The 18,108-nt window shown below is 50.7% G+C and overlaps 2 protein-coding genes across 4 annotated transcripts in view; both read left to right on the forward strand.

Moving 5' to 3' along the window:
• The window catches only part of LOC144502320 (retinoic acid receptor RXR-alpha-A-like), a 423,978-nt gene that overhangs the window by 214,701 nt on the left and 191,169 nt on the right, over window positions 1–18,108 (forward strand). The gene's annotated exons all lie outside the window — the stretch shown is intronic.
• LOC144502318 (protein spinster-like) overlaps window positions 3,145–18,108 on the forward strand; it is a 49,045-nt gene continuing 34,081 nt past the window's right edge. Inside the window, exons 1-4 of the mRNA XM_078226137.1 lie at window positions 3,145–3,498; window positions 10,173–10,291; window positions 11,310–11,457; window positions 17,850–18,012. Coding sequence (XP_078082263.1) covers window positions 3,284–3,498; window positions 10,173–10,291; window positions 11,310–11,457; window positions 17,850–18,012 — 645 coding nt within the window. The 5' untranslated portion in view covers window positions 3,145–3,283. The remainder of the gene's footprint in view (window positions 3,499–10,172; window positions 10,292–11,309; window positions 11,458–17,849; window positions 18,013–18,108) is intronic.

The following is an 18,108-nucleotide window of genomic DNA, read 5'->3' on the forward strand; positions in this document are numbered from 1 at the left end:
CATATGGACATCAAAGAGAACCATTAATTACATCCTCACACACAGCAAGATGAAATGGTGTCAGTCCCTGGAATGGAACCGGAGCTGATTCCACTCCCCAATCCCAACTCAGTTCAAAGACTGCCAGGACAACTTAGTTTCAGGCCCATTGGAGCTTTGAAAAGAGCATGGTTATAATATAAATCCAGAGGTGAGAGTGACAGCCTGTGACATCAAGGCAGCATTTGACCAAGTGTGGCATCAAGAAGCCCTAGCAAAACTGGAGTCAGTGGGATTTGGGGCAAACTTTCTGCTGGTTGGAATCATACCTGGCACAAAAGAAGATGGTTGTGGTGGTTGGAGGGTCAGTCATCTCGGCTCCAGGACATCTCTGCAGGAGCTCCTCAGGGTAGTGTCCGAGACCCAACCATCTTCAGCTGCTTCATCAATGACCTTCCTTCCATCATAAGGTCAGAAGTGGGGATGTTCGCCGATTATTGCACAATGTTCAGCGCCATTTGCAACTCCTCATATGCTGAAGCAGTCCATGTCCAAATGCAGCAAGACCTGGACAATATCCAGGGCTGATAAATGGCAAATAACATTCTTAGCAGACAAGACAATGACCACCTCCAACAAGAGATCATCTCTCGTGATTCAATAATATTAACATCATCAAGCCATGCAACCAAAATCAACTGGACCAGTCATGTAACTGCCATGGCTAAAGGAGCTTATGATGTGGAGATGCCGGCATTGGACTGGGGTAAACACAGTAAGAAGTTTAACAACACCAGGTTAAAGTCCAACAGGTTTATTTGGTAGCAAAAGCCACACAAGCTTTCGGAGCTCCAAGCCCCTTCTTCAGGTGAGTGGGAATCCTGTTCACAAACAGGGCATATAAAGACACAAACTCAATTTACATGAATAATGGTTGGAATGCGAATACTTACAACTAATCAAGTCTTTAAGAAACACGTTGTTTTGTTTCTTAAAGACTTGATTAGTTGTAAGTATTCGCATTCCAACCATTATTCATGTAAATTGAGTCTGTGTCTTTATATGCCCTGTTTGTGAACAGAATTCCCACTCACCTGAAGAAGGGGCTTGGAGCTCCGAAAGCTTGTGTGGCTTTTGCTACCAAATAAACCTGTTGGACTTTAACCTGGTGTTGTTAAACTTCTTAAAGGAGCTTATCACAGGCTTCAATTTCTGTGATGAGTAACTCAGAGTAATAGAGATATACAGAATGGAAACAGGCCCTTTGGCCCTTATCTCCCAACTCCACAAAGCCTGTCCACCATCAACAAGGCGCAAGTCAGGAGTGTGATGGAGTACTCTCCACTTGCCTGGATGAAGCAGCTCCAATGACACTTAAGCAGTTCAACACCATCCAGCCTGCTTGATCTGAACCCCATTGCTATTGGTGTACACTGTCGGCATTGTGCTCTTTAATCTTTAATGGGCGGCACGGTAGCACAGTGGTTAGCACTGCTGCTTCACAGCTCCAGGGACCTGGGTTCGATTCCCGGCTTGGGTCTCTGTCTGTGTGGAGTTTGCACATTCTCCTCGTGTCTGTGTGGGTTTCCTCCGGGTGCTCCGGTTTCCTCCCACAATCCAAAGATGTGCGGGTTAGGTTGATTGGCCATGCTAAAATTGCCCCTTCGTGTCCTGAGATGCATAGGTTAGAGGGATGAGAGGGTAAATATGTAGGGATAACGGGGTGGGACTGTGGTCGGTGCAGGCTCGATGGGCCAAATGGCCTCTTTCTGCACTGTAGGGCTTCTTCACTTCTAATTCACTCACAGGATATGGGTGTTGCTGGCAGACCAGCATCTATTTCCCATCTCTAATTGTACCCCTTGAGAAGGTGGTGGTGAGCTGCCTCTTGAACCCGCTGGGTTCCATGTGGTGTAGGTACATGCGCAGTGCTGTTAGGGAGGAAATTCTAGGATTTTAATCCAGTGATATGAAGGAATGGTGATATATTTCCAAGTCAGGATGGTGTGTGGCATGGAGGGGATCTTGCAGTTGGTGGTGTTTCCATGTATCTGCTGCCCTTGTGCTTTAGACAGTACAGGTCATGGGTTCTCTGTCTTGGGAAGGTTTCAGCTGTCTTTCTCTGGAGGGAGAGGTGTTCTCCCAGCTATCTGTCTCAGGGGAGGTCTCTCCCAGGTGTGTGTGTCCGGGGCGTAGGGTCTCTTCCAGATGTCTGTCTCAGGGGAGGTCTCTCCCAGCTGCCTGTGACCTGGGAGTAGGGTCTCTCCCAGGTGCCTGTGTCTGGGGATAAGGGCCTCTCCCAGGTGTCTGTCTGTGGAGTAGGGTCTCTCCCAGGTGTCTGTGTCTGGGGAGTAGGGTCTCTCCCAGGTGTCTGTGTCTGGGGAGTAGGGTCTCTCCCAGGTGTCTGTGTCCGGGGAGTAGAGTCTCTCCCAGTTGCCTGTGTCTGGGGGTAGGGTCTCTCCCAGATATCTGTGTCGGAGGGAGGGTAGGGTCTCTCCCAGGTCTGTGTCCCCGGGCGTAAGGTCTCTCCCAGGTGCCTGTGTCCAGGGAGTAGGGTCTCTCCCAGGTGTCTGTGTCCGGGTAGTAGGGTCTCTCCCAGGTGACTGTGTCCAGGGTGTAGGGTCTCTCCCAGGTGCCTGTGTCCGGGGGGTAGAGTCTCTCCCAGTTGCCTGTGTCTGGGGGTAAGGTCTCTCCCAGATATGTGTCGGAGGGAGGGTAGGGTCTCTCCCAGGTGTCTGTGTCCCCGGGTGTAAGGTCTCTCCCAGGTGCCTGTGTCCAGGGAGTAGGGTCTCTCCCAGGTGTCTGTGTCCGGGTAGTAGGGTCTCTCCCAGGTGTCTGTGTCCGGGTAGTAGGGTCTCTCCCAGGTGTCTGTGTCCGGGTAGTAGGGTCTCTCCCAGGTGCCTGTGTCCGGGGGGTAGAGTGAATCTCTGGAATTCTGGAATAGAGTAAAGAACCTACCTCTAATGGTTCTCCTCCGCTGCCTGTGTCAGGGGGGTTGGGGTCTCTGGCAGTCTCTGTGTCTGGGGGTTGGGGTCTCTGGCAGTCTCTGTGTCTGGGGGTTGGGGTCTCTGGCAGTTATTGTGTCGGGGGGTTGGGGTCTCTGTCAGTTGGCTGGTTTGTTGTCTCTCTCTCTTGCTGTTCTATATTTATGGACTTACAGTTTTTGGTTAGAGTTTGATTAAGGAAGTGAAACCCAGTGTTTCACTAACTGTTTGACACCATCTGGAGCTGCTGTCATTTTGGGGAAAGGTTTCTGCCGAGGGGACTGAGAGATGCCGTGAGTTGAGTTTGAGTTTTGAGCGTGATGGGGTGTCTGGGTATCTGCCAAGCTGGCGTTTACCCGCTTCACGTGCTGAGCTGCCTCCTGCTCACTTACCTCCTCAATCAACTGGACCGCTACATCCTGGCCATTGTAATCCAGCCCCTAGCACAGGACATTCAGTTTGGAGATAGGAGCTGCCTTCCCAGAGACAGTGTGGGGCAGAGGACACAGTGTCACAATGCCAGCTCCCAGGACAGGTGAGTACAGAGTCAAAGACCAAACTGTCACCCCAGCAATGGGATATGAAACCTGGCTATGGGAAGAGAGATGGATAGCTGGATGTCACCAGGTCAAACATCTGGGACATTTGTAATCAGAGCTGGAAACCATGGGAATGTTGGAAGGAGAGGTGGAGTTTGGAGGAATCTGGGTGAGAAAAGACAGGAGATTTGGCCTGAGAATGGAGAGAGCGGGAATGAGGATGGAGAGGGCGGAATGAGGATGGAGAAAGCAGGATGAGGATGGAGAGAGTGGGATAAGAATGGAGAGAGTGGGATAAGAATGGAGAGAGTGGGATAAGAATGGAGAGAGTGGGATGAGGATGGAGAGAGGGAAATGAGAATGGAGAAGGCGGAATGAGGATGGAGGGAGCGGGAATGAGGATGGAGAGAGCAGGATAAGAATGGAGAGAGCGGGAGGAGAATGGAGAGAGCGAGATGAGGATGGAGAGCGGGAATGAGGACGGAGAGAGCGGGATTATGAAGATGGAGGGGTTGTGGAAACAGATTTTTTTCATGGAGATTTTTCAACTGAAGTAGAAAGTGAAAATATCTAAATGGTTTTGGTTCTGAAGTCATTTATGCAGCAGCTCCTGTTTGACGCAGAGTTTGGTTCATTGGCCGCGATCCGTGCGGTGAGCCGGTAAGATTGCCGGCATAGTGAAAGATTGTGACTGCGAATGGCGTTTGACTGATTAATGGCTATGTTACATAGAAACTAGAGCAGGAGGAGGCCATTCAGCCCCTCAAGCCTGCTCTGCCATTCATTGTGATCATAGCTGATCATCAAATTCAATATCCTGATCCCCCCTTCCTCCCATATCCCTTTGATCCCTTTAGCCCCAAGAGCTATATCTAATTTCTTCTTGAAATCAGACAATGTTTTGGCCTCAACTACTTTCTGTGGGAGTGAATTCCACACATTCACCACCCTCTGGGTGAAGAAATTTCTCCTCACCTCAGTTCTAAAAGATTTACCCCTTATCCTCAAACTATGACCCCGACTTCTGGATTCCCCCACCATCGGGAACATTCTTTCTGAATCCACCCTGTCTAACCCTAAATCTAATCTGATTCGCTTCAGATCAGCCATGATCTTGTTGAATGGCGGGGCAGGCTCGAGGGGCTAGATAGAACCATAGAACCATAGAAAATTACAGCTCAGAAACAGGCCTTTTGGCCCTTCTTGTCTCTGCCGAACCATTTTATGCCTAGTCCCACTGACCTGCACTTGGACCATATCCCTCCACACCCCTCTCATCCATGAACCCGTCCAAGTTTTTCTTAAATGTTAAAAGTGACCCCGCATTTACCACTTTATCCGGCAGCTCATTCCACACTCCCACCACTCTCTGCGTGAAGAAACCCCCCCTAATATTCCCTTTAAACTTTTCTCCTTTCACCCTTAACCCATGTCCTCTGGTTTTTTTCTCCCCTAGCCTCAGCGGAAAAAGCCTGCTTGCATTCACTCTATCTATACCCATCAAAATCTTATACACCTCTATCAAATCTCCCCTCAATCTTCTACGCTCCAGGGAATAAAGTCCCAACCTATTCAACCTCTCTCTGTAACTCAGCTTCTCAAGTCCCGGCAACATCCTTGTGAACCTTCTCTGCACTCTTTCAACCTTATTTACATCCTTCCTGTAACTAGGTGACCAAACTGTACACAATACTCGAAATTCGGCCTCACCAATGCCTTATATAACCTTACCATAACACTCCAACTTTTATACTCGATACTCCGATTTATAAAGGCCAATGTACCAAAGGCACTCTTTACGACCCTATCCACCTGTGACGTCACTTTTAGGGAATTCTGTACCTGTATTCCCAGATCCCTCTGTTCAACTGCACTCTTCAGAGTCCTACCATTTACCCTGTACGTTCTTCTTTGGTTTGTCCTTCCAAAGTGCAATATCTCACACTTGTCTGCATTAAATTCCATTTGCCATTTTTGAGCCCATTTTTCTAGTTGGTCCAAATCCCTCTGCAAGCTTTGAAAACCTTCCTCACTGTCCACTACACCTCCAATCTTTGCATCAGCAGCAAACTTGCTGATCCAATTTACCACATTATCATCCAGATCATTGATATAGATGACAAACAACAATGGACCCAACACCGATCCCTGCGGCACACCACTAGTCACAGGCCTCCACTCAGAGAAGCAATCCTCCACAACCACTCTCTGGCTTTTTCCATTGAGCCAGTGTCGAATCCAATTTACTACCTCCCCATGTATACCTAGCGACTGAACCTTCCTAACTAACCTCCCATGAGGGACCTTGTCAAAGGCCTTGCTGAAATCCATGTAGACAACATCCACCGCCTTCCCTTCATCCACTTTCCTGGTAACCTCCTCGAAGAACTCTAATAGATTGGTCAAACGTGACCTACCACGCACAAAGCTATGTTGACTGTCCCTAATAAGTCCCTGTCTATCCAAATATTTGTAGATCCTATCCCTTATCACACCTTCCAATAACTTGCCCACCACCGACGTCAAACTTACTGGCCTATAATTTCCCGGATTTCTTTTGGAACCTTTTTTAAACAACGGAACAACATGAGCCACCCTCCAATCATCCGGCACCTCCCCCGTGAATACTGACATTTTAAATACGTCTGCCAGGGCCCCTGCAAGTTCAACACTAGCTTCCCTCAAGGTCCGTGGGAATACCCTGTCCGGTCCTGGGGATTTATCCACTCTGATTTGCCTCAAGACAGCGAGCACCTCCTCCCCTTTAATCTGTAAAGGTTCCATGGCCTCCCTACCAGTTTGCCCTATTTCCGTAGACTCCATGCCCGTTTCCTCAGTAAATACGGATGCAAAAAAACCATTTAGTATCTCCCCCATCTCTTTTGGTTCCATACACAGTCTACCACTCTGGTCTTCAAGAGGACCAATTTTATCCTTCACTATCCTTTTGCTCCTAACATACCTATAGAAGCTCTTTGGATTTTCCTTCACTCTGTCTGCCAAAGCAACCTCATGTCTTCTTTTAGCCCTCCTGATTTCCCTCTTAAGTAGCTTCTTGCACTTTTTATACTCCTCGAGCATCTGATGTGTTCCTTGCTGCCTGTACATTTCATACAACTCTCTCTTCCTCTTAATCAGTGTTACAATCTCCCTCGAGAACCAAGGTTCCTTATTCCGATTTACTTTGCCTTTAATCCTGACAGGAACATACAAACTCTGCACTCTCAAAATTTCTCCTCTGAAGGCCTCCCACTTTCCATTTACATCCTTACCAGAGAACAGCCTGTGCCAATCCACACTTCCCAGATCCCTTCTCATTTCATCAAATTTGGCCTTTTTCCAGTTCAGAACTTCAACCCGAGGACCAGATCTATCCTTATCCTCAATCAGGTTGAAACTAATGGCATTATGATCACTGGATCCAAAGTGTTCCCTCACACTCACATCCATCACCTGCCCTAACTCATTTCCCAATAGGAGATCCAATATCGCATCCTCTCTAGTTGGCACCTCTATATACTGATGTAGAAAATTCTCCTGAACACATTTTACAAACTCTACCCCGTCTAAACCTTTAACAGTATGCGAGTCCCAATCTATATGTGGAAAATTAAAATCCCCTACTGTCACAACTTTGTGTTTCTTGCAGTTGTCAGCTATCTCTCCGTTGATTTGCTCCTCCAATTCTCGCTGACTATTGGGTGGTCTATAATACAAGCCCATTAATGTGGTCATACCTTTCCTGTTTCTCAGCTCCACCCATAGGGCCTCTGTAGACAAGCTCCCTAATCTATCCAGCCTGAGTACCGCTGTAACATTTTCCCTGACCAACAATGCCACCCCCCCCCACCTTTTATCCCTCTGCCTCTATCCCGCCTGAAACATTGGAACCCTGGAACATTGAGCTGCCAGTCCTGCCCCTCCTGTAGCCAAGTTTCACTAATGGCTATAATGTCATATTTCCATGTGTCTATCCACGCCTTCAGCTCATCTGCCTTCCCCACAATACTCCTGGCATTGAAATAGACACACCTCAAAACATTATTTCCACCACACTCTACCCTTCCATTTGTGATTTTGCTTGAACTAACCTGTCTTTTTACCCCTGCTCCACTATCTGCTCTGGCACTCTGGTTCCCATCCCCCTGCAAATCTAGTTTAAACGCTCCCCAATAACACTAGCAAATCTCCCTGCAAGTATATTGGTCCCCTTGTAGTTTAGGTGTAACCCGTCTCTCTTGTACAGGTCCCACCTGCCCAGAAGAGGTCCCAATGATCCAAGAATTGGAAACCCTGTCCCCTGCACCAGTTCCTCAGCCACGTGTTCATCCGCTCAAGCATCCTACTCCTGCCCTCACTGGCATGTGGCTCAGGTAGCAATTCTGAGATTACTACCCTCGGGGTCCTGCTTTTTAACTTCCTTCCAAGCTCTTTGTACTCACTCTTTAGGACCTCCTCACTCTTCCTTCCCACGTCATTGGTAGCGACGTGTACCACGACATCTGGCTGATCACCTTCCCACTTTAGAACGCTGTGCATGCGATCAGAGACATCGCTGACCTTGGCACCTGGGAGGCAACAAACCATGCGGGAGTCTCTGTCCCGACCACAGAACCTCCGGTCCGTACCTCTGACTATCGAGTCCCCTATCACTACTGCTCTCCTCTTCTTCATCCCACCCTTTTGCGCTGTAGAACCAGACTCAGTATCAGAGTTCCGGCTGTTGCAGCTTGTCCCAGGTAAAGCATCTCCCACAACAGTATCCAATTCAGTATACCTGTTGTGGAGGGGTATGGCCACAGGGGAACCCTGCTCTGCCTGTCCTTTCACACTGCCATTTCCTCTCCTTACAGTAACCCAATTTCCTGTGCTCTGCTGCTTAGGTGTAACTATCTCCCTAAAGCTACTGTCTATAAACTTCTCATTCTCCCGAATTAGATGGAGGTCATCAAGCTCCTTCTCCAGTTCCCTAACACGCTTTGCTAGCAGCTGCAGCTGAATGCATCTTTTGCAGGTGCTGTCGTCAGGGATACCGGAGGTCTCCCTGATCTCCCACATCCTGCAAGAGGAGCATTCCAACATCTTGCCTGGCATATTTTGTTTTACTCTGGGGAAATACAGGAATAAACTTTCTGAAAAAGAAAAAAAAAACCTACTCTCGCCTCTGTCTGTTCTCGCCGAAGCCGTTTTGAGCCAAAGCCCTTCAGCTCTCACTCTGCCCCCTGCTCACTCTGCTGCCCGCTAACGACGCTGCCCGCTCAAAGGTGCGGCCTACTTTTAAACCCTCCAAAACTTTCCCAGGCTGCTGCTGGGCCTACTTCCTGTTTTGAAAAAAAAACCCCGATTTTTTTTCACAAATTTAACTGAAAAATAAATAAATAAATTAGTGCACAAACGAGCTCCCTTACCCTCAGCCTGCTCCTGTGGAACAATGATGGCCTACTCCTGCTCCTATTTCTTATGTTCTTATGTAAACTTGTTAGAATTTTATAAGTTTCTATGAGATCCCCTCTCACTCTTCTAATTTCCAGTAAATATAATCCTAACCAACAGAGTCTCTCCTGATATGACAGACCTGCCACCCCAGGAATCAGCCTGGTAAACCTTTGCTGTACTCCCTCGAGAGCAAGGACATCCTTCCTCAGATAAGGATACCATAACTGCACACAATACTCCAGGTGTGGCCTCACCAACGCCCTGTACAATTGCAGCAAAACATCCCTATCCCTATACTCAAATCCTCTCGCTATGAGGCCAACGTACCATTTGCCTTCTTTACTGCCTGCTGTACCTGCGCGCGCTTACTTTCAGCGACTGATGCACGAGGACTCCAAGGTCTCACTGAGTATCCACCTCTTTCAATTTACACCCATTCAAATAATAATCTGTCTTCCTATTATTGCTACCAAAGTGGATAACCTCGCATTTATCCACATTATACTGCATCTGCCCTGCCCACACACACATGCTGAAGCATCTCTGCATCCTCCTCACAGCTCACCCTCCCACCCAACTTTGTATCATCTGCACATTTGAAGATAATACATTCAGTTCCCTTTTCCAAATCATTAATATCTCATATGAACAGTTGGGGTCCTTGCACAGATCCCTGTGGAACCCCACTAGTCACTGACTGCCCATCGGAAAAAGACCCATTTATGCCAACTCTTTGCTTCCTATCTGCTAATCAGCTTTCTATCCATCTCAAGACATTACCTGCAATCCCATGTGCTTTAACTTTACACAGTAGTCTGTTATGTGAGACCTTGTCAAAAGCCTTCTGAAAGTCTAAATAAACCACATCCACTGGTTCTCCTCGGTCAACTCTACTAGTTACATCCTCAAAGAATTCCAATAGATTCATCAAGCATGATTTCCCTCTTGTAAATCCATGCTGACTTTGTCTGATTATACCACTGCCTTCCAAATGCCGAATAATGAAATTCTTGATAATAGACTCTAGCAACTTCCCCAGTACCGAGGTTAGGCTCACTGCTCTGTAGTTCCCTGTTTTCTCTCTTCCTCCCTTTATGCTGAATGAGATGTTTGGATATTGTTTAGATGTGGGGAGAATGCTGGAGAGAAAGTCAATGGAACAGAGTTGTCAGAGAGACAATGAACTCAGAGAGTTTTATTCTTTTATATAATTTAAGCTCCTGTTGATTCCCAGCTGCCTATCTCTCCTGAATGAGAACAAGACGCAGTCGTGTCAATGGAACTATGACGGATCTGGATGGGAATATCAGGTCATTGCCGGTCCTGTCTTCATTCTCGTTTACACCTTCACAGGTCAGTGTCTCAATAAAACATCATTCACAGAGTCATAGAGGGTCCACAACACAGAAAAGACCCTTCAGCCCATCATGTCTGTGCTGGTCAAAGACAAACCACCCAACCATTCTAACCCCATTTCCCAGTGCTGGGCCCATAGCCGTCTGCCTTGGCATCACAAGTGAGCATCTAAATACTTCTTCAATGTTATGAGGGTCTCTGCCTCCACCACCCTTTCAGGCAGCGAGTTCCAGACTACCACCACCCTCTGGGTGAAAAAGTTTTTCCTCACATCTCCTCTAAACCTCCTGCCCCTTCCCTTAAATCTTTGCCCCCTGGTCATTGATCCCTTCACCAAGGGGAAAAGTTCCTTCCTGACTACTCTATCTGTGCCCCTCATAATTTTATACATCGCAATCATGTCCCCCCTCAGTCTCCTCTGCTCCAAGGAAAACAACCCCAGTCTATCCAATCTCTCTTCAGAACTAAAACTCTCCAGCCCAGGTAACAGCCTGGTAAATCCCCTCTGTGCCCTTTCCAGTGCTATCACATCCCTCCCATAATGTAGATTCCAGAACTGCACACAATACTCTCGCTGTGGCCTAACCTTCATTTTATACAGTTCCAGTATCACCTCCCTGCTCTTAAACTTTATGCCTCGGCTAATAAAGGCAAGTATACCGTATGCCTTCTGAACCGCTTTATCCAGATGTCCTGATATCCTGTAGAATTGGATTTTTTTGTGGATCTGGAGGAGATTCCAGCCAATCCCACCTTCCCCCATGTTTGTTCGTTATCACTGAACAGGAACGCTTGCTGATTTTGTCCTCTCTCCTCTGGACACTGAGGACAGGTCTGGACCCTGGGCTGGTTGAGCAAAGTATTGGCAGCACAGGGATTGGGTGTGGTCATTGCTCACTTTGATCTGAGCTGTGCCTACAGGGGTTTTGATGCCAGAGGTTTTCCAGGGTTTCCACCCTTGCCCGCGGGTCCTGCCATTCTGTATTTATGTGATCCTTCCATGTTTCTGCCTCAGGAATTCCCATTGGATTTATGGCGGATTCTGTCAACCGGAAGAATTTCCTATCGGCAAGCCTCTTCCTCTGGAGCCTCATGACGCTGTTGATGGGATTTGCCAAACATTACTGGCACTTGTTGATTCTACGCTTTGGGCAAGGGATCAGGTGATATCTCCAACCTCCACCTCCTCAGACCTTCACCAACCATCTACCATCCCCGTCCGTCTCTCTGGGCCCCAGTCAATGGTCACTAACCTGGAACATTTCTCCTCACACAATCCTCATGACTTTATTTGGAGTGAGATCTCGATGATGGAACTCTGGGACAATCACTCACACCATCTCTCTGGGAGCAGAGAGATTGGTTTAACGTTCCGTTGGTGATTGTCTTGGGGGATTCCCCTTTAAGAAGGATGAGGGAAGTCAGTTGGGAGTGAGGGGTAGTTAAGTGGAAGGAGAGGGGTGAAGGGTGCGGGGGTGGAGGGAGAGGGGTGGAGGGAGAGGGGGTGGAGTGTGAGGGGTGAAGGGAAGAGGTGGAGGGCGAGGGGCTGGAGGGCGAGGGGCTGGAGGGCGAGGGGCTGGAGGGCGAGGGGCTGGAGGACGAGGGGCTGGAGGGCGAGGGGCTGGAGGGCGAGGGGTGGAGGGCGAGGAGTGGAGGGCGAGGGGGTGGAGGGTGGCGGGCGAGGGGGTGGCGGGCGAGGCGGTGGCGGGCGAGGGGATGGCGTGCGAGGCAAGGGGGTGGGGTGCGAGGGGGTGAGGTGCGAGGGGGTGGGGTGCGAGGGGTGGAGGGGTGGAGTGCGGAAGGGGGGTTGGAGTGCGGAGGGGGGTTGGAGTGCGGAGGGGGGTTGGAGTGCGGAGGGGGGTTGGAGTGCGGAGGGGGGTTGGAGTGCGGAGGGGGGTTGGAGTGCGGAGGGGGGTTGGAGTGCGGAGGGGGGGTTGGAGTGCGGAGGGGGGTTGGAGTGCGGAGGGGGGGTGGAGTGTGAGGGGTTGGAGGAGGTGGACTCCGGGGGGGGTGGAGTGTGAAGGGTTGGAGGGGGTGGAGTCTGGGGGGGGGGTGGAGTGTGAGGGGTTGGAGGGGGTGGAGTCCGGGGGGGGTGGAGTGTGAAGGGTTGGAGGGGGTGGAGTCTGGGGGGGGTGGAGTGCAAAGGGGTTGGATGGGGTGGGGTGCGAGGGGGTGGAGGGGGTGGGGTGCGGGGGCTGGTGAAGTTGTGGAGTGCGGGGGGGGTGGTGGAGTGCGGGGGTGGGTGGAGTGCGGGGGGGGGTGGAGTGCGGGGCGGGGTGGAGTGCAGGGGGGGTGGAGTGCGAGGGGGTGGAGTGCGAGGGGGTGGAGGCTGGGGGGGGGTGGTGGAGTGCGGGGGGGGTGGAGTGCATGGGGGGCTGTGAAGTGCGGGGGGGGGTGGAGTGCGGGGGGGTGCAGTGCGGGGGAGGTGCAGTGCGGGGGGGTGCAGTGCGGGGGGTGGACGGGGAGGAGTGCGAGGGGGTGGAGTCCGAGGGGGTGGAGGGGGTGGAGTGCGGGGGGGTGGAGAGCGAGGGGGTGGAGGGCGAGGGGGTGGAGGGCGAGGGGGTGGAGGGGTGGAGGGCGAGGGGGTGGAGGGCGAGGGGGTTGGGGGTGAGGGGCTGGAGGGGGTGGAGTGCGAGGGGGTGGAGGGCGAGGGGGTGGAGGGCGAGGGGGTGGAGGGGGTGGAGGGTGAGGGGTGGAGTGCGAGGGTGTGGAAGGGGTGGTGTGCGAGGGGGTGGAGGGCGAGGGGTGGAGGGTGAGGGGGTGGAGGGGGTGGAGCATGAGGGGTTGGAGGGTGAGGGGGTGGAGGGGGTGGAGGGTGAGGGGGTGGAGGGGGTGGGGTGGAGGGTGAGGGGGTGGAGGGTGAGGGGATGGAGGGGGTGGAGGGCGAGGGGGTGGAGGGCGAGGGGGTGGAGGGGGTGGTGTGCGAGGGGGTGGAGGGTGAGGGGGTGGAGGGGGTGAAGCATGAGGGGTTGGAGGGTGAGGGGGTGGAGGGCGAGGGGGTGGAGGGGGTGGGGTGGAGGGTGAGGGGATGGAGGGGGTGGAGGGCGAGGGGGTGGTGGGGGTGGAGGGTGGAGGGGTGGTGGGCGAGGGGGTGGAGGGTGAGGGGGTGGAGGGGGTGGAGCATGAGGGGTTGGAGGGTGAGGGGGTGGAGGGGGTGGAGGGCGAGGGGGTGAAGGGGGTGGGGTGGTGGGTGAGGGGGTGGAGGGGGTGGAGGGCGAGGGGGTGGAGGGTGAGGGGGTGGAGGGGGTGGAGCATGAGGGGTTGGAGGGTGAGGGGGTGGAGGGCGAGGGGGTGGAGGGGGTGGGGTGGAGGGTGAGGGGATGGAGGGCGAGGGGGTGGTGGGGGTGGAGGGTGGAGGGGGTGGAGGGCAAGGCGGTGGAGGGTGAGAGACAAATTGGAAGGAGGTTTTCTCAGGGAAATGTACGGAAGAAATGTGGCAAATTTCCAAGGAAAATTTGTCTGGAGCTCTGCACAGCAACGTTCCAATGAGACAGGGGAGTTATGGTAGGTCACAGGAACCATGGTGCACGAAAGCTGTAACGAATTTAGTCAAGAAGAACAGAAAAGCCTACAAAAGGTTCAGGGAGCTAGGTAATGTTAGAAATCTAGAAGAGTATACGACTAGTAGGAAGGAACTTAAGAGGGAAATTAGAAGAGCCAGGAGGGGTCATGAGAAGGCCTTGGCAGACAGGATAAAGGAAAACCCCAAGGCATTCTACAAGTATGTTAAGAGCAAGAGGATAAGATGTGAAGGAGTAGGACCTATCAAATGTGACGGTGGGAAAGTCTGTATTGAACCGGTTGAAATAGCAGAGGTACTGAATGAATACTTTGCTTCAGGATTCACAGTGGAAAAGGATCTTGGTAGTTGCAGTGCAGACTTGCAGTGGACTGAGAAGATTGAGCATGTGGACATTAGGAAAGACGATGTGTTGGAGGTTTTGAAAAGCATCAAGTTAGATAAATTACTGGGACCGGATGGGATGTATCCCAAGTTACTGTGGGAGGCGAGGGAAGAGATTGCTGATCCTCTGGCGATGATCTTTGCGTCATCAATGGAGACGGGAGAGGTTCTGGAGGATTGCGGATGTGGTTCCGTTATTCAAGAAAGGGAGCAGAGATAGCCCGGGAAATTATAGACCGGTGAGTCTAACCTCAGTGGTTGGTAAGTTGATGGAGAAGATCCTGAGAGGCAGGATTTATGAACATTTGGAAAGGAATAGTATGATCAGAAGTAGCCAGCGCGGCTTTGTCCGAGGCAGATCATGCCTTACGAGTCTGATTGAATTTTTTGAAGATGTGACTAGACACATAGACGGGGGAAGAGCGGTAGATGTGGTTTATATGGATTTCAGCAAGGTGCTTGATAAGGTGCCCCATGCAAGGCTCATTAAGAAAGTGAAGGGGCATGGGATACAAGGGGACATTGCTTTGTGGATTCAGAACTGGCTTGCCCACAGAAGGCAAAGAGTGGTTGTAGATGGGTCATTTTCAGCATGGAGGTCGGTCCATTACCTGTTCCATCACCCAGGGATCTGTTCTGGGGCCCTTGCTCTTTGTGATTTTTATAAATGACCTGGATGAGGAAGTGAAAGGATGGGTTGGCAAGTTTGCTGATGACACAAATGTTGGTGGTGTTGTGGATAGTGTAGAGGGATAGATAAGATAGATAACGAGACATAGATAAGATGCAAGACTGGGCGGAGAAGTGGCAGATGGACTTCAACCCAGATAAGTGTGTGGTGGTTCATTTTGGCAGGTCGAATAGGATGAAAGAATATAATATTTTAGTAAGGCGTTTGATAAGGTCCCCCATGGTCGGCTTATGATGAAAGTGAGGAGGTGTGGGATAGAGGGAAAGTTGGCCGATTGGATAGGTAACTGGCTGTCTGATCGAAGACAGAGGGTGGTGGTGGATGGAAAATTTTCGGACTGGAGGCAGGTTGCTAGCGGAGTGCCGCAGGGATCGGTGCTTGGTCCTCTGCTCTTTGTGATTTTTATTAATGACTTAGAGGAGGGGGCTGAAGGGTGGATCAGTAAATTTGCTGATGACACCAAGATTGGTGGAGTAGTGGATGAGGTGGAGGGCTGTTGTAGGCTGCAAAGAGACATAGATAGAATGCAAAGCTGGGCTGAAAAATGGCAAATGGAGTTTAACCCTGATAAATGTGAGGTGATTCATTTTGGTAGGACAAATTTAAATGTGGATTACAGGGTCAAAGGTAGGGTTCTGAAGACTGTGGAGGAACAGAGAGATCTTGGGGTCCATATCCACAGATCTCTAAAGGTTGCCACTCAAGTGGATAGAGCTGTGAAGAAGGCCTATAGTGTGTTAGCTTTTATTAACAGGGGGTTGGAGTTTAAGAGCCGTGGGGTTATGCTGCAACTGTACAGGACCTTGGTGAGACCGCATTTGGAATATTGCGTGCAGTTCTGGTCACCTCACTATAAGAAGGATGTGGAAGCACTGGAAAGAGTGCAGAGGAGATTTACCAGGATGCTGCCTGGTTTGGAGTGTCGGTCTTATGAGGAAAGGTTGAGGGAGCTGGGGCTGTTCTCTCTGGAGCGGAGGAGATTGAGGGGAGACTTAATAGAGGTTTATAAAATGATGAAGGGGATAGATCGAGTGAACGTTCAAAGACTATTTCCTCGGGTGGATGGAGCTATTACAAGGGGGCATAACTATAGGGTTCATGGTGGGAGATATAGGAAGGATATCAGAGGTAGGTTCTTCACGCAGAGAGTGGTTGGGGTGTGGAATGGACTGCCTGCAGTGATAGTGGAGTCAGACACTTTAGGAACATTTAAGCGGTTATTGGATAGGCACATGGAGCACACCAGGATGGTAGGGAGTGGGATAGCTTGATCTTGGTTTCAGATGAAGGTCGGCACAACATCGTGGGCCGAAGGGCCTGTTCTGTGCTGTACTGTTCTATGTTCTATAATATTCAGGGTAAGACGCTTGGCAGTGTGGAAAATGAGAAGGATCTTGGGGTCCGGGTTCATAGGACGCACAAAGCAGCGCCGCAGGTAGAGGCTGTGGTTAAGAAGGCGTATGGAATACTGGCCTTCATCAATAGAGGAATTGAGTTTAGAAATCGGGAGATAATGCTGCAGCTATATAGGACCCTGGTCAGACCCTGGTCAGAACCTGGAGCACTGTGCCCAGTTCTGGTGGCCTCATTACAGAAAGGATGTGGAAGCCATAGAAAGGGTGCAGAGGAGATTTACAAGGGTGTTGCCTGGATTAGGTGGCATGCCTTATGAGGATAGGTTGAGAGAGCTAGGTCTTTTCTCCTTGGAGAAGCGAAGGATGAGAGGTGACCTGATAGAGGTGTATAAGATGTTGAGGGGTATTGATAGAGTGGATTCTCAGAGGCTTTTACCCAGGGCTGAAATGGTTGCCACAAGAGGTCACAGGTTTAGGATGCTGGGGAGTCGGTACAGAGGAGATGTTAGGGGTAAGTTTTTCACTCAGAGAGTGGTGGGCGCGTGGAATCGGCTGCTGGTAGTGGTGGTGGAGGCGGATTCGATAGGGTCTTTTAAGAGACTTTTGGATAAGTTCATGGGAGTTAGTAAGATAGAGGGCTATTGGTAAGCCTAGTAGGTAGGGACATGTTCGGCACAACTTGTGGGCCGAAGGGCCTGTTTGTGCTGTAGCTTTTCTATGTTCTATGTTCTAGATGGAGGGTGAAGAGTGAGGGGGAGGAGGATAAGGGGGTGGAGGCTGAGAAGTGTTGAGTGGAGGGTGAGGGAGTGGAGGGTGAGGGGATGGAGGGTGAGGGGATGGAGGGTGAGAAGTGTTGAGTGGAGGGTCAGTGCGAGGGAGGTTGGAGTGCGAGGGGGGTTGGAGTGCGAGGGGGGTTGGAGGGCAAGGAGTAGTTGGGTGTTCGGCAGGATTGGTACTGGGCTAGTTTGCCTCAGCTGGGCCAATGTTTGGGAATTGGTGTTACAGAGAGAAGTTCAGTGTGCGATCTCTCTCAATCACTCTGCCCTGTGTCATGGGGGATAGTTCACGGGGTTGATACGGAAACTGTATTGATTCCATCCTAACCCACTGATCTTGGAAAGAGAAAGGAGAAGGGGAGGAGATTTTCCAGAATGTTCCAGCAATGAGGGATTTCAGTGAATGTGGAGAAAGTGGGGAATATGGGACTGTTCCCCTTGGAGCAGCGAAGATTCGAGAGGAGGTTTTAAGAGGAGGCGTTCGGGATTATGAGGGTTTGTTTCCAGTGTCAGGAGGGTGGCTAACCAGAGGGACACACAGAGAATCGGGGAAAGAACCGGGACTTGTGACCTGGGAGGCACTGCCTGGATGGGCTGGAGACACAGGTTCAATCAAAACCTTCAAATGGGAATTTGATAAATAACTGAAGGGGAAATTTTTTCAGAGCTCTGGGGGAAGAACAGAGGCTTTTGGATGAATTGGATCACTCTTTCACACAATCGGAGCAAGCACGATGGGCTGAATGGCCTCCTCTATGCGGTAGAGTTCTGTGTATTTGTCGAGATGTGAGTGTTGCTGTTTGTTTTTACAGTTTGATGTGTTTCACAGCGAGGCTGGGTGCACACCGTTCGCAGTCAGCCTCATCATGGACTATTTCCCAAAGGAGTCGCGAGGTTCAGCTATGGGCTTCTATAACTGGGGTATCTACGCTGGCTACAGTCTCTCATACGCTGTGGGTAACTACGTTACCAGGGCCAACATCCTGGGGCAGGTAAGCTTCATCGCCAGTCCTGCAAGACTCTTCCCCACTCCATCCAGGCCCTCCACCGAGCAAGTTCCTCTTGTCTCAGGTTACTCTCCCTCAAAT

Source organism: Mustelus asterias, chromosome 13 (genome assembly GCF_964213995.1).
Source record: "Mustelus asterias chromosome 13, sMusAst1.hap1.1, whole genome shotgun sequence".
Classification (NCBI taxonomy): Eukaryota; Metazoa; Chordata; class Chondrichthyes; order Carcharhiniformes; family Triakidae; genus Mustelus; species Mustelus asterias.